General features: G+C 55.4%; 1 protein-coding gene across 2 annotated transcripts; it reads left to right on the top strand.

The window, feature by feature from the left end:
- The first annotated feature begins 744 nt into the window (after positions 1-744).
- Prom2 (prominin 2) lies at positions 745-15,542 on the top strand. 2 transcript variants are annotated; one of them, XM_052725045.1, is made up of 24 exons: positions 754-1,446; positions 1,941-1,990; positions 2,338-2,540; positions 2,636-2,756; positions 2,992-3,055; positions 3,288-3,377; positions 3,696-3,898; positions 4,242-4,316; positions 5,222-5,285; positions 5,492-5,651; positions 5,939-6,091; positions 6,992-7,115; positions 7,523-7,614; positions 7,752-7,836; positions 9,539-9,685; positions 10,583-10,654; positions 11,327-11,419; positions 11,555-11,608; positions 11,889-11,969; positions 12,151-12,219; positions 12,939-13,028; positions 13,178-13,284; positions 13,581-13,653; positions 13,807-15,542. In XM_052725045.1, the coding sequence occupies exons 1-23, from the start codon at positions 1,203-1,205 to the stop codon at positions 13,642-13,644; spliced, it is 2,505 nt and encodes an 834-aa protein (XP_052581005.1). In that variant the 5' UTR covers positions 754-1,202; the 3' UTR covers positions 13,645-13,653; positions 13,807-15,542. The 2 variants fall into 2 exon arrangements, with proteins under 2 accessions (XP_052581006.1, XP_052581005.1); XM_052725046.1 differs by lacking the exons at positions 12,939-13,028; positions 13,178-13,284; positions 13,581-13,653; positions 13,807-15,542 and having other exon boundaries at positions 745-1,446; positions 11,555-11,643; positions 12,151-12,225.
- Positions 15,543-15,872: the final 330 nt, after the last annotated feature.

The raw sequence follows: 15,872 nt of genomic DNA, 5'->3' as shown, positions 1-15,872 counted from the left end.
ACAGAACTACCCAGAAGCCCTAAGGCACTCTAGCCCAGAGAAAGCATAATTGCAGAAACTGCGAGAAACCTTGCCTCTCAACGAGGTGGCTTGGTAAAATTGTCCCCTAACCTCCATACTCACACACCATGGCACTCCTCCTGCACTCATGCACAGAGAGAGATCGAGTAATTTTTGAAGTTACTTAAATATATTTATGTGTGTATATTTTATATATATATATATATATATATATATATATATATATAATATATCTCCCATGATTCTACTGGAAAGGATCATTGTTGCGTGTGTCTTCACACTACAGACTGTTCTGTGATAACTGTTTGTGCTTATTAATGCATAAAGGTCTATCTAGACCAAAGGGGCATTTTCAGTTCACTGTGATGACTGCCCAGTGTGTTCTGGAGGGTGTTTCTCTCCCCAGTTCCTCAGTCTTCCAGGTTGTTTCTGGTGGCATGAAGAATGCTGCTAGAAGTATCCTCCATCCATCAGGAGCATTTCTCCATCACCTGCTTAGTTACAGGGTCCTGAGTGTTCAATCCTTCACAAATCACAGACCTTCGGAGACACATCTCCGAGCATAGTTTCTATCAGTTCTTGTCGCTGATGACCAATGGGCGTGGCTGGACCAAAGGGCAACCCTCTTCTCTCCCTAAGGATAGTGCCTGCTCCAGATTGGCCTGGCAGAGGTCACTCCTGGAGTCAAAACAGGCTCCAGAGGAAGCAGGAGGAGCCAGGCTAGTTCCTGGTTTGTGACTCTGGTCTTCAGACCCCTTCTTTGGGGTCCTAAGGGTTTCATTCAGTGGCCATGTTTAACTTGCCCTTAGGTTGGGCTGCTGGGGTTTGAGTGCGGAAAATTGTTTGAAATTGGGCTACCTTAGATCATCCAGAGACTCTGGGGTACCCCTGGACGGGCTCCAGGCTGTCCTTGCCCAGCATGTGGGGAGGGGAGAGAGGCACAAGCTTCACTGAGATCGCCAAGGGCGGCTGGGCCTGGCCCAGCCCCCTATCCGGCCTCCGCCCCTGCCCTTCCTACGCTCCCGGCGGGCGACCTGGTAGCTCCAGAGCCCAAACCTGTCGGGCCGGTTTGTAGAGCCACGGGGACCGAGGGAAGAAGGCTGCAGAAGGATGCACGGCCTGCCCGGTGCTGGCCCGCGCTGTCCGCCGCCCGAGCCTGTGCTGCCCACCCGCCCGAACTCATGACGCGCTCGCCCGGCCTCGTGGTACCCTTGCTGGGCCTGGGCCTGGGACTGGCCCTGAGCCTGCCTGAACCTGTAGCAGCCGACTGCGGGGCCTTGGCAGGGGCAGAGGATCTGGCATTCCATCCGGTAGCCAGGACGCGATGGCTGACCCCTCGTGTCCGCGCACCGGGGCCCCTGGACTCCCTCTATGGCACCGTGAGACGATTCCTCTCGGTAGTTCAGCTCAACCCCTTCCCGTCGGGTGAGTGTCCCCTCCCCCAGCGGACCTCCGCAGGCACTGGGCCCCCAGCTAGCATCTGTGCACATCCTGTCAACAAGCACTTGACAGGGTGAGGTTTCTGGCACTACACAGCCTTCTTCTTCCGTACGTTCTGGGATTCCACGAGCAGCTCCTGAGCCTTCTTGTTTGACCTTGAGCTGGGGCTAGATGCGAGAACATAATGTTAAATCTGGCTCATTGTCCCAGGGTCATGGTGCCGGGTCAGGGGGACCACAAGAGGCAGGAGGAGGGAAAGGACCACCAGGCCAGCTGCAGGGCCTACCAGAAGGGTCCAGAAGGTCTGCTTGCAGGCCTTCTACCAGCTGCCTCTCCTGCGGCATGATGAGGCCTGGCAAGGTGTCACAGCCACATGACACTGCCTTCTGAGAACCTTCCTTAGCCTGGCGATAGAGAGTCTAGACACAGGAGCAAGGCAGTGGCTGTCCCCAAACCCTCAGCTTGCTTCTTTTCCCTAGAGTTGATAAAGGCCCTGCTGAATGATCCATCCTCCGTGAAGAGGGACGAGGTGAGGTCTGCGCTGCAGGTGCCGGGGGAGGGAGTTATGGGTGAGCAGAAGGGCCCCACCTGCTCAGTTCAGACCACCTTGCTGAGTGTTTGCCATCCTTTTCCTTCCTGGGTTCAAGCCCCACGTCTTCTTTTTACTCGTGGTGGTGGGGTTTGCAGTGATCTCCAATGCCCCTAGACCTGGATTACCTCATCTGTACCATAGCAAGGGCACCACTGACCTCCTGCATCCTGGTTCACCAGGGTGCAAGCAGAGGCACACAGGCATTCTCTCCACCTCTGTCTTGGACGGGGAGTAGAGGAAAGGCAGGGCTGCCCCCTCCCCTCATGCCTCGCTGCCCTGCCCAGGTGGTTCGGTATGAGGCAGGCTACCTGGTGTGTGCTGTGATTGCCGGCCTCTATCTCCTGTTGGTGCCCACCACCGGGCTCTGCTTCTGTTGCTGCCGATGCCGCCGGCGCTGTGGGGGCAGAGTGAAGACGGAGCACAAGGCCATGGCCTGTGAGCGTGGCAGCCTCATGTCCTTCCTGCTGTTGACTACCCTCATGCTTCTGTGAGAGGCGGCCTAGGTCAGCGGGGAGGACGGGCTGGTGGCCCTGTGCTCCTGGGCACCCTGCAAACCCTTTTCTCCTTGCCTCCGGCCCTCAGGATTGGCATGGTCTGTGCTTTTGTTACTAACCAGTATACACACAGTCAGACAGGCCCCAGTGTGGAAGCTGTCCCTGAGACCCTGCTCAGCCTGAGAGGCCTGGTGTCCGATGTTCCTGAAGTAAGTACTACACAATTCCCTCATCTGTGTGTGAGTACCCTGCTTCAAGACCGACACAGAGAACCGCATCTCTGTGTCCCATAAACCTGCAAAGCAGGGAGGATGTTCCTTCCTGTGTGCACGTGACTGCCACCCGATGGAAAGTCCCTGAAATACCTATCTGAAGGATGGGGCTGCTGAAGGACAGGAAAGATGGCTTACCCCTGCTCCCCCCAACACCCCCATGTTTGCCTAGGAGCTTCAGGCCGTGGCTGAGCAGTTCTCTGTGCCCCAGGAGCGAGTCTTAAAGGAGCTGGAAGGTGAGGGTTACAGCTGGCCAGCTCCAGGTCCCTCGGTCCTGGCCTGCCTTGGGGAACCATCTCAGCTCCCTTAACCTGGACTTCACCAGGATACTACTTCACCAAAAGGGGTCTCCCTGTGCAGCAGCCAACCATCCACACCACCCTGCAGAGCCCAGGGCTCGTGGGAGGCAATGGGGATGTCCTCAGCTCCTGGGGGGACCATCCCTGTCAACTGTCCTGTGTTGTCCAGGTGCCGGTGAGAAACTTGGGAACATAATTCATAACCAGCTCAAGAGCACAGTGTACCCGGTGCTAGCATCAGTGCACAGCCTGGGCCAGGGTGAGTTGGACCAGTGCCCTGTGTGTGGGTGGGTCCGGCAGGTGTCCTCCAGGAGCCAGTTCTCCCATCCCCCACCCCTGGGTTTCACGTACTACCCCAGCCCCACCCAAAGTCTTTCTTCCCATTATGCTGGGATCCTGTATGTGGCATCCCTGCCCACTTCCTGGCCTCATGTGCCCAGCGGCAGTTTCCACTGTGGCTATAGATAGTTTATGCCCCTCTAGCCAAGAGGAGGGAATATGGTGTCTCTTTTTGCTAGGGTGCTGAGGACGCCAGGAAATGGGGAGGAGACCCTCAGGCTACATGTGACTCTCTTAGCCCTGCAGGTTTCCATAGACCACCTTCGAGCCCTGAACACCACCTCAGTGGAGCTGCAGGAGGGTCAGCAGCACCTGGAACCGCCTGTGCAAGCTCACCAGGAACGCCTGCTCACCCTGCTGCAGGAGGGCTGGTGCCAGGGGCACTGCAAGGGGGCCCTGAGCCGGGCCAGTGCTCTGCAGCTGAGTGCTGACTTCAGCCAGGTGCAGGCACTGGACAAGCCTCCCGGGACTTGGAAGGGCTGGTCTTGCCTGCACCTTTGGAATCCTCTGGCATCTTAGTTCAGAGAACACCTTCCTTAGGCTGTGCCTTCCTTTCCAGAGCACCCAGGGTTAATGACCCTTTGTTCTTAGAGTGAGCCAAAGCTCTCCATGGGCCACACACATAGCCCCGAGCTTCATGTGTATTGGCTTCTTAGGCTCTCACTGCCCCTCAGGGTGATGGGGGGCTCTGCGGTCCCCATTTTACATATGAGGATATTAGTGCAGAGGCACCTCCTTCCTCCCATAGGGATCCTTCTCGTATCATAGACACCCTCCATTTCAGGTGCCCCCTGTGGACAATGTCCTGCATCGCCTGAAGGGTGTCCCAGAGGCCAACTTCTCCAGCATGGTCCAGGAGGTAAGCCCTGTCCTGGTCACCTGATCTTTTGCTCCACCTGCCTGGGAACTGACAAGGGAAGAGCAGCAGTTTCACTCTCTGGAACAAGAACCTGGTTAAGCCAGGCGGTGGTGGTGGTGGTGGTGGCGCATGCCTTTAATCCCAGCACTCAGGAGGGAGAGGCAGGTGGATCTCTGAGTTCGAGGCCACCCTGGTCTACAGGGTGAGTTCCAGGACAGCCAGAGTTGCACAGAGAAACTGTATTTCGAAAAAATCAAACAAAGAACCCAGCTAAATCCAGGACTTGAGTCCACCCTCACCCTGCAGCTACCTGGGCTAGAGGCTCATGGTGCCCGTCCCCACTGCAGTCAGATGGGAGAGGCAGGTCTGCAGCTCAGAAAGAGGAGCTGGGCTCCCATCAGGGATGGGGTCTTCAGGCCACAAGGGAGCAGGTGCTTTGACTGCACCCCGAAAGGCAGGCCTGCTCTCTGGGTGGAGACAGCCACGGTGGGGGTGGTGCCACGTGAGTCAGAGTCTGTGATCCAGGGCCTGGAGTTGGGGAATCAGTGAGTCAGCTATGCTGGGAGACTGGGAAGAAGGAAGCCAGAACTAAAGGAGATGGAAGGTTGGAGCTGGACTGAAGGAGTAGAGCTGGTTGTTAGGATGGGGTGGGTGGGGACCGGCGAGAGGGTGAAAGCCACCGCTGTCTAGGAGGTGACTGAGTAGAAGAGGGTGTAGGGGTTCATAAGTGACATGTGTGGAAGGGTTGAGTAGGCAGGAGAAGCCATGTTTGCAAGAACAAGAGGATCACTTCCTTGGCTGGGAGCATCGAATAGCAGCACCCTCCCTCTGGGCCTCTAACTTGGAGACCCCAAGGTGGAATTCCAGGTGACGGGCAATAGCCACAGCCTTGCTTGGTCCCGCAGGAGAACGCCACCTTCAATAGTCTCCCGCTCCTGGTTGCAGTGGAGATGGCCAGTGTGCTCAAAGGTGAGGCCCTGCTCAGGGGCCTGGCTGCCTTCCTGGCATGCTACCCCCACCATACCCCTTCCAGGGAGGCTTGCTGAGAGAGGAGCTGGGCAGAGTGGTGGGGACGGCTGTCTTCTCCGCCTGGTGGGCTCTCTATGGGTCCCAGAGGTTTGGCCTTGGCTCCTGGGTATCCTCTGTATCCTCTGAGACCCTGTAGCTTTGGGCAGATCTGAAAAAGGCACTGGCTGAGCAGCCTGAAGGTGTGAGGATGCTGGCCCAAGGATTCCCAGGTTCAGAGGCAGCTCTGCGCTGGAGCCGGGCACTGGAGGAGCTGGAACAGCGCAGCCGCCCCTATTTGAAGGAGGTGCAACGATATGAGAAGTACAGGTGAGTGCGTGTTGAGCCCCCATCCTATCCCTGTCCACTTCCGGCCCGACAACACCACTGCCTTCTTTTAAGCCAAGAACTCTAACTCCTATGGCTTCCATGTCCCACCTGGCTGTGTACCCCCAGACCTCAGCCTGGGGACCCTGTAAAAGCTATGAGACCTCAGGAAATGTTTGCACCCCTACTTCTAAAGACCCAGTCTGGGGCCTAGAAGCCTAAGTCCCCGGCCAGCCCTCTGGTGCCAGACACCTTCCTTCTCAGTAAGCCCCATACTCTCTCGGTGGCAGGTGGATTTTGGGATGCGTGCTGTGCTCCGCCATCCTGCTTGTCGTGGTCTGTAACCTGCTGGGCCTCAGCCTAGGCATCTGGGGGTTGTTCGCCAGGGAGGACCCCAGCCACTCAGAAAGCAAAGGCGAGGCTGGAGCCCGCTTCCTCATGGCGTAAGAAGGGGCCGGGGAGGGGGAGGGGCTCTCACTGCTGGATTGCCAGATTCCCCCCAGTACAGTGGAGTCTGGCAAGTCAGGGGAATGAACCTTGGTGCTGACCTGGTCCCCACACCTTGGGTGACTCTGGGTAAAGCAACGATCTCCCTGGGCCTCGGTGTCCTCCCCTATCTAAGGGGGTTGGGCTGATGCAGGGACAGCAACAGCCATTGTTAACTATAGTATGCCCAGCAAGCCCAAACACAGCTCCAGAATCCCTAACTCAGCTTCTAGGCAGTCCCAAAGCCATCATCAGGAGGCAGCATCAAAGGCATTATCTGCTTGTCATCCTCAAACTAGATGGCCATTAAGGCCCAGGCTGCCACATGCAGTTGGCCAAGCTGTTTATCACACAAGGTGCCTGGTCAAAGGGAATAGTGAGGAACTGCAATCCACCCCACATGCCACTCTCCAAGCCTCACGGCCTGGCATGGGGCTGTGCCCACTCACAAAGAGGCTCTGTAAGTCAGGGGCCCTGGTGGAAGGGACCTTACCGCGCAGTCTCTTTGAAGTGTTATCTATGTAGATGACTCATGTCTCACTGGGCCAGTGACGACTTAGAAAGGTTGAACACTGGTGGAGCGGGTCACTTCCACGGACCCTAAGTTCAGAAATGGCTCTTTGAACAAACAGGTGTCCTTCCTCTAGGCTTCCAGGGCAGCAGGACCCAGCAATTGGATGGGGGTGGGGGTGAGGGTGCCAAGGAGCTGCCAGAAGTGCTGGATTAGCCTTCTTTGCCCAGGAGGCATGCCTTGTTGCCAACTCCTGGCCTGTGCTGGTCCCAGGATGTGGGTGGGGACAAGCCTGGTCCAGGGCAGTCAGCTTCCATATTCCTTCAGCCATGTTTCTCACCTCCAGAGGCGTGGCCTTCAGCTTCCTCTTCGCAGCTCCCCTCATCCTCCTCGTCTTCGCCACTTTCCTGGTGGGCGGCAATGTGCAGACGCTGGTGTGCCGGAGCTGGGAGAGTGGAGAGCTGTATGAGGTGGGCCTGGGCCTGATCCAGCTCCGAGGGAGCTGACGGGAGCTTGGGCCAAGAAACTGAGTCAGGAGGAAGTGGGAGCCAGAGGCGCCAACAGGAGATAGGGACGGGAGGAAGGGGGATAAGATGCAGGGGAGAGAGGGGGCGGAGAGAGAGACACCCATGAGCCCCGAGCCCCTGAGGTGCTCCCCGGGTCCCATCAAGGACTCCAGGCGGTGGCACCCACACCCTCTCCTAACTCTGAAAGTCCTGCTTGCATCACTGCCAGAGATTCACGGGCAAAGTCCCCATGAGGAGTCAGGGCCTGGAGTCACTTGAATTAGAGGGTAACGGGGTGGGGGTGGCACCAAGCTTTAGGGCAGCCTTGCCCCTCACCTCTCTATGCTCCCTTTCTTCCTGCCCACCTGCAGTTTGCAGACACCCCGGGGAACTTGCCCCCATCCATGAACCTGTCCTACCTTCTTGGCCTGAGGAAGGACATCAGCATCCAACAGGCCTACCGGTGAGTGGGAGGCCTGGGATTGGGGCTGGAGTGAGGAAATTGAAGGGAGGAGCAAAAGTGGGTATCCCCTCAGCGTGATGCCAGCCCCACCTGTCACCCCTAGGGGCTCTCTATTGATGTGTATCTTCCTTCCCCAGACAGTGTAAGGCAGGGGCAGTACTCTGGAATGTTCTACAGCTCAATGACTCCTATGACTTGGATAAGCACTTGGATATCAAACAGGTGATAGAATGTTCTAGATGGCTGTTAAGACGCCCCCCCCCCCCCCCGCCCCGCGCATCCCTTTCTTCTGTTCTTCTGGGGCACTATCTCTGAACAAAAAAAAAAAAAAAAAAAAATCTCTTATCAAGGGACCTCAAGCCAACTCAGGGCCTGTCCAGGGCTTGATCTATGGAAGATTCCAGGGCTGTGAGTGGGTGTGTGAGTAGCTGGCTGCCATGAATGCCTCTGAGCATGTGCTCCAGAGAAAGCTCAATACAGCACAGGTTATGGAAGGAGAGGACTGGGACAGTAAGAATGGGGTTGTGTGTGCCCTGATGAGGACAGGTACTGGGTGGCATGTTCTAGCTGGGAGTGAAACGGGAGTGAGCCACCGAGCGACACTGATGGAAAGCGCTCTGGGGTCCTGGCTGCACCTCAGGGCCAGTAGTTGACCAGGGCAGATTCTATCCGCCCATCCCCAGCCCGACCCCGGAGTATCAGGCTGTCAGTCCTCCCGGGACTCAGGTGGCCCATTTGCCCGAAGCGGTGCAGGTGCAGGGAGTTAGAGTGGACTTCGGTGCAGAAGTGAGTGGGAAGGCCGAGTGGGAGTGGTGGAGAACAGAGGCGCTCGTCAGTACGGACAACAGAAAGCTTCAGGACCAGGAAACTAGCTCATTTTGATCCTCCTAAGAAACACGTTGGATTCGTCTCCATCCCAAGTCACGGGATGGGACAACCAACAGTCCTGACTCGATACTTTAAGCCATGGCCAGGGATGTTTGCTTAATGGCAGTCCCTTTTCCCTCCAGCGTCTTTATAGTGGCCCCACAGCTGGAGGCTCTGCAGCCTGGGCACAGGGGATCTCCAGCCCTGGTGCTGGAAGCCATCTCAGCCTTAAGTGGTCTCAGCCCCAGAGAGGAGGGGTCCATCTTACAGAAGAGCATGGACCAATGAGGCTTCTGGTTCTGAGGGACCAGGCAGTTCTTTGAGGTTGCATGGTGACTTTGAAAAAACTTCTCAGAAGAGACACCAAAAAGCCAATCAGCATAGATCAGAAAGATAAAATGTGCCATCCAGGACACCAGACTGTCTACTGCTTCATGTCCCATCCCTGTCAGTGATGCCTGAAATGCCGCTGCTAAGGGAGTTGGGGACCCCTCTCCCTGGAGGAAGGTTGCCTCGGAGAGTGGGGAGAGGTGACCAGAGATGGGCTGCCTTCTCTGATATCGAAGCTGGATGTCATGGCCACAAGACAGGCAAATGCTGGGTGTCTTTCCTAGAAATGTGGACGTGTCATTCATTCTCCATCCATTCATTCACCCATTCACTCACTCACTGACAAGTCTACAAACTGGACTCCCCCACCACTGGACAGGCTCTGCTGCAGATGAGGGGGCTTACAGCAGAAGAGCCAAAGTCCCCAGGACTATTGAGCTGATGTTACCAACAAGCCCAGGAATAAGGGATCTAGGAGCATGAGGTACTGTGAAGACCTGATACAGAGAATGTGAGGAAGAAGGGCCAGAAAGCTGTTTTTGTATCAGGTGGCCAGGGAAAGTCTGTGTCACAGCCCAGTAGTCACGTGGTCCCTGGAAGCAGCCTGGGACTCTGAGTAGAGGTCTCTTGGGAGCCTGTGAGGGTGTGTCTACCTGGAGAACCAGGTGATGGCTCCGAGCCAAGCCACCAGGCTCAGCAATGTGCCTCATCCTGTCTTCTCCTCCAGTACACCCACAAGCTTCAGCAGGAGCTGCAGAACTTCAAGCTGGATGTAAAGGGTCTAGACCTGTTGAGCCCTGCTGCCCACCGGGACCTGGAGGCTTTGCAGGGTAGCGGGCTGGAGAAAATCCACTACAGAGACTTCCTTGTACAGGTTGGTGAGGGGCACATCTGCTTCCCCAGCAAGATGTGGCACTGAACAGAAGGGCCAGTCTCTGTGTGTTTTGCCTCTTTCCAGCTCCTCGCAGTCTCTCCACTCCTGGGACTTCTTCCTGTTAAGGAACTAGTACACATCCCCAGGTCCCTTAAGCAAGAGTATGTGTTGCTGTTCATGGTCCTGAACCCACTGCTGCTGAGGGTAGTGGTGTGATACTGGGTTTCATTCTTTTCCTCACATTACGTGGGTGTTTTGCCTACATGTATGTATGTGCACCACATGCATGTAGTGCCTGTGGAGGCCAAAAGAGGGCAGCTGATACCATGGGACTAGAGTGTTAAGATGGTTGTAAGCCACCAAGTGGGAGCTGGAAATCCAACTCCCAACTCGGGTCGTCCGGAAGAGCAACCATTTTAACTGTTGAACCATCTTTCCAGCTGGACACTGGCTTTTCTTCAAATCCCTCTAGGGGATGTCTTGGTTTTTTTTCTAGTCCATTGGAAACTCAGAAATACTTCACAGCTTCAGTTCAAACTCACCAGGACTCACGTCACAATAGACTTAGCTGGGGCTGGGAACATGGCTCAATTGGTAGAGTGCTCGCCTAGCACGCACAAAGCCCTGGGTTCAATCCCCAGTACTACTTGAAGCCTGATATGGTAACACATGACTGAATCCCAGCACTTGAGAGGTAGAAGGCGGAGGATGTGCTTGGGTTCAGCCTATGCTACATGAGGCTTTCTCTGAGATAACAGAGCTGGAGATGGGGGGCAGGGTGGAAATGAATGGACTTAGTTGATGCAGGGCACATTTGATGAGTCTGGGAATTCAGAGGCTGAGGGTATCTGGGGACATCTGAGTTCAGCCTTCTTGGTGTCTCCTGTCTTCCCTCAGATCCAGAAGCCTGTAGTGAAGACTGACATGGAGCAGCTGGCGCAGGAGCTGGAAGGACTGGCCCAGGCTCAAGTGAGAAGGGAGCAGAGACCCTTTAGCCAGACAGCCATCAAGAAGATCTGGGCGGGAGGGACTAGGAATGCTGGGGTTGGAGAGAGGGCGGGGACGGAGGCTGGAGACTGAGGGCCCCAGCCGTGGGTGCTGAGGCTTTCTACCCTGCTGTTGGACCTGGGGGGGCCTGCAGCTTCAGTTCTCATTCAGACACTGCTGCCATCTCTCTGTGTGGCCTTGGGCAGGCCATTTCGAATCTCTGGGCCTCTGTCCGTGCATCTGCAGACTGTCCCAGTCTCTGATCAGATGACGTTTCTGGCCTAACCTTGCACAGCAGGGCCAGCTTCAGGCTCTGCCAGGACAGGTGCGGTGGGGAACCCCCCTGGATGCGCACACTCCGCACAGGAAGCCACTCTCTGTATTTACAGACATCTCCAGTTTCTGACGTTCTCTTTAAGACATCTCAGACTCCACAGCCACCTTGGCTCTGGGTAGAGCAGAGAGCATTGCCCGGTTTCAGCTTGCATGGGGCTGCGGCACGTTTAGTAGCATCCAGCAGCTCCGGGCAGACCTAGAGCAGGGAAAATCTGAGCGTGAGGATTTTCTCTCTGAGCCCAGCACTTTTCGCCTCCCTTGGAGGGCTGCTCTTCCTGTTGGGATGGGGGCCGTTCTAACCCCTTCGTCTGCCCTCAGAATGACTCCGTACTGAGGCAGCAACTACGGGAGGAGGCCAGAGAGCTCCGCAGCCTCTACCAGGAGAAGGTTGTCCCCCAGCAGGGTCTCGTGGTAAGTTTGGAGGGAGTCTGGGGCAGGAGGGAGAGGAGGGATGGAGAGAGGGCAGTGAAAGGAGGGAGGGGCCGGCCGCATTCTCCGTTTCCTGCCTCTAAATCCTTGCCTGTAATAACCCTGATTCCTCCACAGGCCACGCTCAACCTCAGTGTCAAGGCCCTGGCATCCTCTGCTCCAAATCTGCAGGTGGCTCATGGGAGTGGGAGGCCGGGTCAGAACAGGTGGGCAGTAGAGGAAAACAGGACTGGCTGGCTGCCTTGAGATCTCTGTTCTGTCTTGTCCCATTGGAAAGGGAAGGGGGAAGGGGAAAGGGGTCAGATCATTGAGGACCTCTTTTTTTGGCTTCTGGGTCCTAGAGCCTGCCCTTCATCCATCAAGGTGATGTGTGGTATATTGTAGGATGGATGGATGGACTGGCGGGTGAGTGGACAGATGGATAGCTGATTTGGGCTATTGTCTCCTCCAGGTGGATACTTCAGACGTCCTTGCTAATGTCTCTCATCTAAAAGGAGAGCTGCCTGCCCAGACCAACCTCATCGTAAGGAATGTGAGTTGGGGGCAGAGTGCTGCCTTTGAGCCAAACACGGAGTGTCTACCCCAGGCTTCCCCTCCAGCTCATCTCTGACTGTGGCTCCCATGAGAGCCAGGCTCATCCTGATGATGTCAGACATGGAGCGGGGTGGGGAGGCAGGACCCCGGCCAACCCTGGGCTTCTCTCTTTCCTGTAGGCCTCTGAGTGTTTCCTGACCAGGGAAATGGGTTACTTCTCTCAGTATGTGGCCTGGGTGAGAGAAGAGGTAAGTGAGGCCTCAGAACCCCACCCAGCCGCAAAGTATACCCACCCCAGTGGACCAGCTGTGGAGCCCTTTGGGGGTACCCTAGGCCTTTGGGATTGGATCCAAACTCCCAAACCTGCCATCTGCCACTCTTGTTCACAAAATGGATCCTTCCCCCCGCCCCCATTTCTACCGTAGTCCCTTTGTGAGGCCCAAGCATAGGCTAGGTTGGCCATAGCTTTCTAGAACATTCCATCTACTCCTTGCCCCCATGCCTTTCCATGGATAGGTCCCTTACCCTGCTTGTCTAAGGCCAGCCATCAAAGCCCACCTGCACATCCTGTGGGCCATCACTTCTAGGAACGGTCTAGGATTCACAGGGGTTTGGTTTATCCTTGAGTATCTGTGTATGTATGTGTTCATGCATTTGAGGGCAGGCATGTGTGTGCACACACACGTTGCCTCTCCAGGAACAATGACTTAACACCATAATGAGGGACACAGTAGGACTTACATACGGGCTGGTGAGTAGATGCAAGGGGCCAGAGCTACGCTGAACAAGAAGTTCAGTGTCCTGTCCTTCCTGTGGGCCCATGACCATTCTGTCTGTGTGTGCACCTGGCACTCTATGTTCAAGTGTGAGGTGGACCCCAGCTGTGTCTCTGGGCTTCTCTGTGTGCCTCTTAGCCTCGTCCTCAGAATATGTCTCCACATATACCCATCTCATGTTGGCACCACAGGTGACCCAGCACATCGCCACCTGCCAGCCCCTCTCTGGAGCCCTGGACAATGGTCATGCGATCCTATGTGACATGATGGCTGACCCCTGGGTGAGTGTCCCCAGCCTATCATGGATACAGGAGTCAGCAGGAGGGCATGAGGCCAGGCGTGTGGAGTCAGTGCGGAGCCTCTGGGCACAGGGCTGGTGGGAAGGCACCACTGCCCAGCCTGGTGAGCTGACCACATGGCTCCCATCCAGAATGCCTTCTGGTTCTGCTTGGGGTGGTGCACCTTCTTCCTCATCCCCAGCATCATCTTCGCAGTCAAGACCTCCAAATACTTCCGCCCCATCCGGAAACGCCTCAGGTAAGGGGCTGCCAGAACCACAGTGGGCATCAGATGTCCAGGAATTCTTTACAGCCATTGGGCCACACCCTGTCCGGAACCCTCCCATGCAGAGAGAGCTTCTGGCCCAGCTCTGAGGAGCACTGGGGCCCGAAAGTTCCCACATAAGCCTGCCACATCTGAACCCAGGGAATAGCTTCTTGGGACTAATCATCCTCTGGAAGGTTCCTGAGGCAGGGACCTCAGAGCTCCAGTTGTCCCTGTGTCAGGGCTGAGGGTCTGTGCTGGGGACTCACTTTACTCCTGTGATGTCACAGCTCCACCAGCTCTGAGGAGACACAGCTTTTCCACATCCCCAGGGTCACCTCCCTGAAGCTGTAGGACCCGCTGGTGAGTTCTGCCCCCCATAATCCCTCAGTGCCTGAGCTGAGGGGCTCAGATCTGGGGTTTTCAACACGAAGGAGGGTAGGAAAGCTGGCCCAGACGGGTCAGTGTGGACGGGACACATCCCTTCCCCCCCACCTTCACCGGTTTTCTTTTTAGTTTATAACAGGGCAAGATGATCCCGGGGCTTCCTGCCCTCCTTCCTTGTCTCAGCCTGGACCAGAAGACTTCTGGAATCACTTTCCCAGAGCCAGGCTGGCCTCCAGTGCTGGCCTGTCCGCCCCCCGCCCCCATCCCCTTCTCCAGCTTACCTGGTCCCGCGTCTACATGCTTTTCCTCATGACCCAAATCATACTCCGCCCTTACTGCACTACAGAGCCAATGGGTCCTTCTGGGTCTCGAGGCCTTGTCCTCCTTGCTGTGGTATTCCAGCAACAGGAAGGGCCTCTTCTCCACCCATGGGAGCTCCTCTCCAGCCCTCAGGTGGGACCCAGGCCCCTCCATTTACCCCGTCTCTTTCTCCCTGCTTCCCGTCCAAGTCCCTTTCCCCTTGTCTGAGTTCGATCCCCCCACCCATCTCAACCTCCTTCCTGTTCCCTCCCCCAGCCCTTTGCTTGCTCTCTCCGTGGAAGTCCTGCCCCCCTCCCCCCCCCCCCCCATTGCCCCTCTTTCCCGTGTTCTCACTGCTGTCTTACTGGCCCCCGGGCCCTGCTTGCTGGCCACCTAACCAAGTAGGCAGCAGATGTCATGGTGGAAGTTATGACCCCTGAGCCTTCTGCAGGCTCTAGTCTGGATCTCCTGTCTGAGGGCTGAACTGTCGTGTCTGCATCCCAGGTTAGAAATAGCAGAGCTGGCCCTGTCTTCTCTCTGAGCACTGGCTCCTAAAAGAGGACCGGGGATGTGGGCCACACCGGGGCTCCCCCTTTGCCTCACAGACGGTCGCATGGGTGGTCCCCACTGTCTTCCCCAGGAAGGATCTGGTGGTGAGAACAGGGTTTTGCACTCCCCTTTCCATCCTGCACATATGGCCTGGGATTGCCCTCACTTGTCTCTGCATGGTCCCTATGTGCTGGACACTGGGTCCAGAAAGGACAAAGAAAAGGGAGACAATACGGACAAGTGTCTGTTCCATTACCGTGTTCTCACTTCCCTAAGCTTTGGTTCTGGGTCCCTGAGGCTGGGTCTCTAAGGCTGAGGTTCAGTGTACAGTTGTGTTTAATGGGCATCTGTGGGAAAAATCCCAAGGCCTCTCTGACTGCAGGCATCCTGGGACTGGACAGCAATTCAGTGTGGGGAGCAGAGCCTGCCTAATCATGTGATTCATAGCCTGCTTCTAATGCTGCTAGCTGGGGCATCTCCAACATGTGAGATAGGTCCCCCAATCCGCAATTTCTTTTTCTGATAAAGTGGAGAGGCTCCTTAGAGCCTATATGTAGGGTTGTGGAAGTCAAATGTGATGGGTGGAAACCCTTGATGGGCTTGGTCTGAGCAAGTGCTACTCAGGAGTTGAGAGCTAGGCTGAGGGCAGAGCCAGAGTCTGGCCTTTGTAGTGGTCTGCTGTGTTTCTGAGCATATTTATGTGGAATTGCAGCCTTTGAACCAGCAGCAATTTTGCTGCTAGGACTTAGGACAGTGGTACTGATGATGTGCTAAGAATCCTGCAAGCATAGTCTCAAACAAGGTTTTTTGTTTGTTTGGTTTTTCGGTGTTTTTTTGTTTTGTTTTTCCTTTTTTCTTTTTTTGGCTTTTCCCAGAGGTTGGAAGATTTTTGTTTTGTTGTTTGTTTGTTTTTTGGTTGTTACTTGTTACTTGGGGGTGAGGAAGTGACACCCTGTATTTTTTTTAGATATAATTGATGGGATTTAAACAAATGAAATAAAAGCAATTAAAAATTATTTCCAGTTCTGTCAGAGTTGCTTATCCGATCTATTATACATCTGAGCATGTTAAGCAAAGTTATTTTAAACTGAGTCTTTTGTGTAGATGGGAGCTCCTGGTGACCTGCTCCTGGTGGCTGTTTTTCTTAGTTTCATCTTGCCTCTTCTATAGGGTCAGTTGAATATTGGTACTCTGGTATCTGAAAATCTATCAGATTGGATAGATTGGAGGCCTTGAATGATATCATCTTCCACGAGGGTGTTGTGTACATCTGGCAGTGGCTGAGGACTCAGCCAACAGAGACCAAATAATCCAGAGTTCCTGGAGAGTGGGCCTATGCCAACTCT

This window comes from Peromyscus californicus, unplaced genomic scaffold (assembly GCF_007827085.1).
Source record: "Peromyscus californicus insignis strain IS unplaced genomic scaffold, ASM782708v3 Scaffold_7__1_contigs__length_154581171, whole genome shotgun sequence".
In the NCBI taxonomy this organism is placed as follows: domain Eukaryota; kingdom Metazoa; phylum Chordata; class Mammalia; order Rodentia; family Cricetidae; genus Peromyscus; species Peromyscus californicus.
The sequence above is the reverse complement of the archived record's forward strand: the minus strand, read 5'-3'. Positions and strand labels throughout refer to the sequence as shown.

Coding starts and splice junctions, on each gene's coding strand:
- Prom2 (XM_052725045.1), top strand. CDS start 1,203: ATGACGCGCTCGCCCGGCCTCGTGGTACCCTTGCTGGGCCTGGGCCTG. Junction 3,378..3,695: donor AGTGCACAGCCTGGGCCAGG/GTGAGTTGGACC, acceptor TGACTCTCTTAG/CCCTGCAGGTTTCCATAGAC. Junction 12,220..12,938: donor TGGCCTGGGTGAGAGAAGAG/GTAAGTGAGGCC, acceptor TTGGCACCACAG/GTGACCCAGCACATCGCCAC.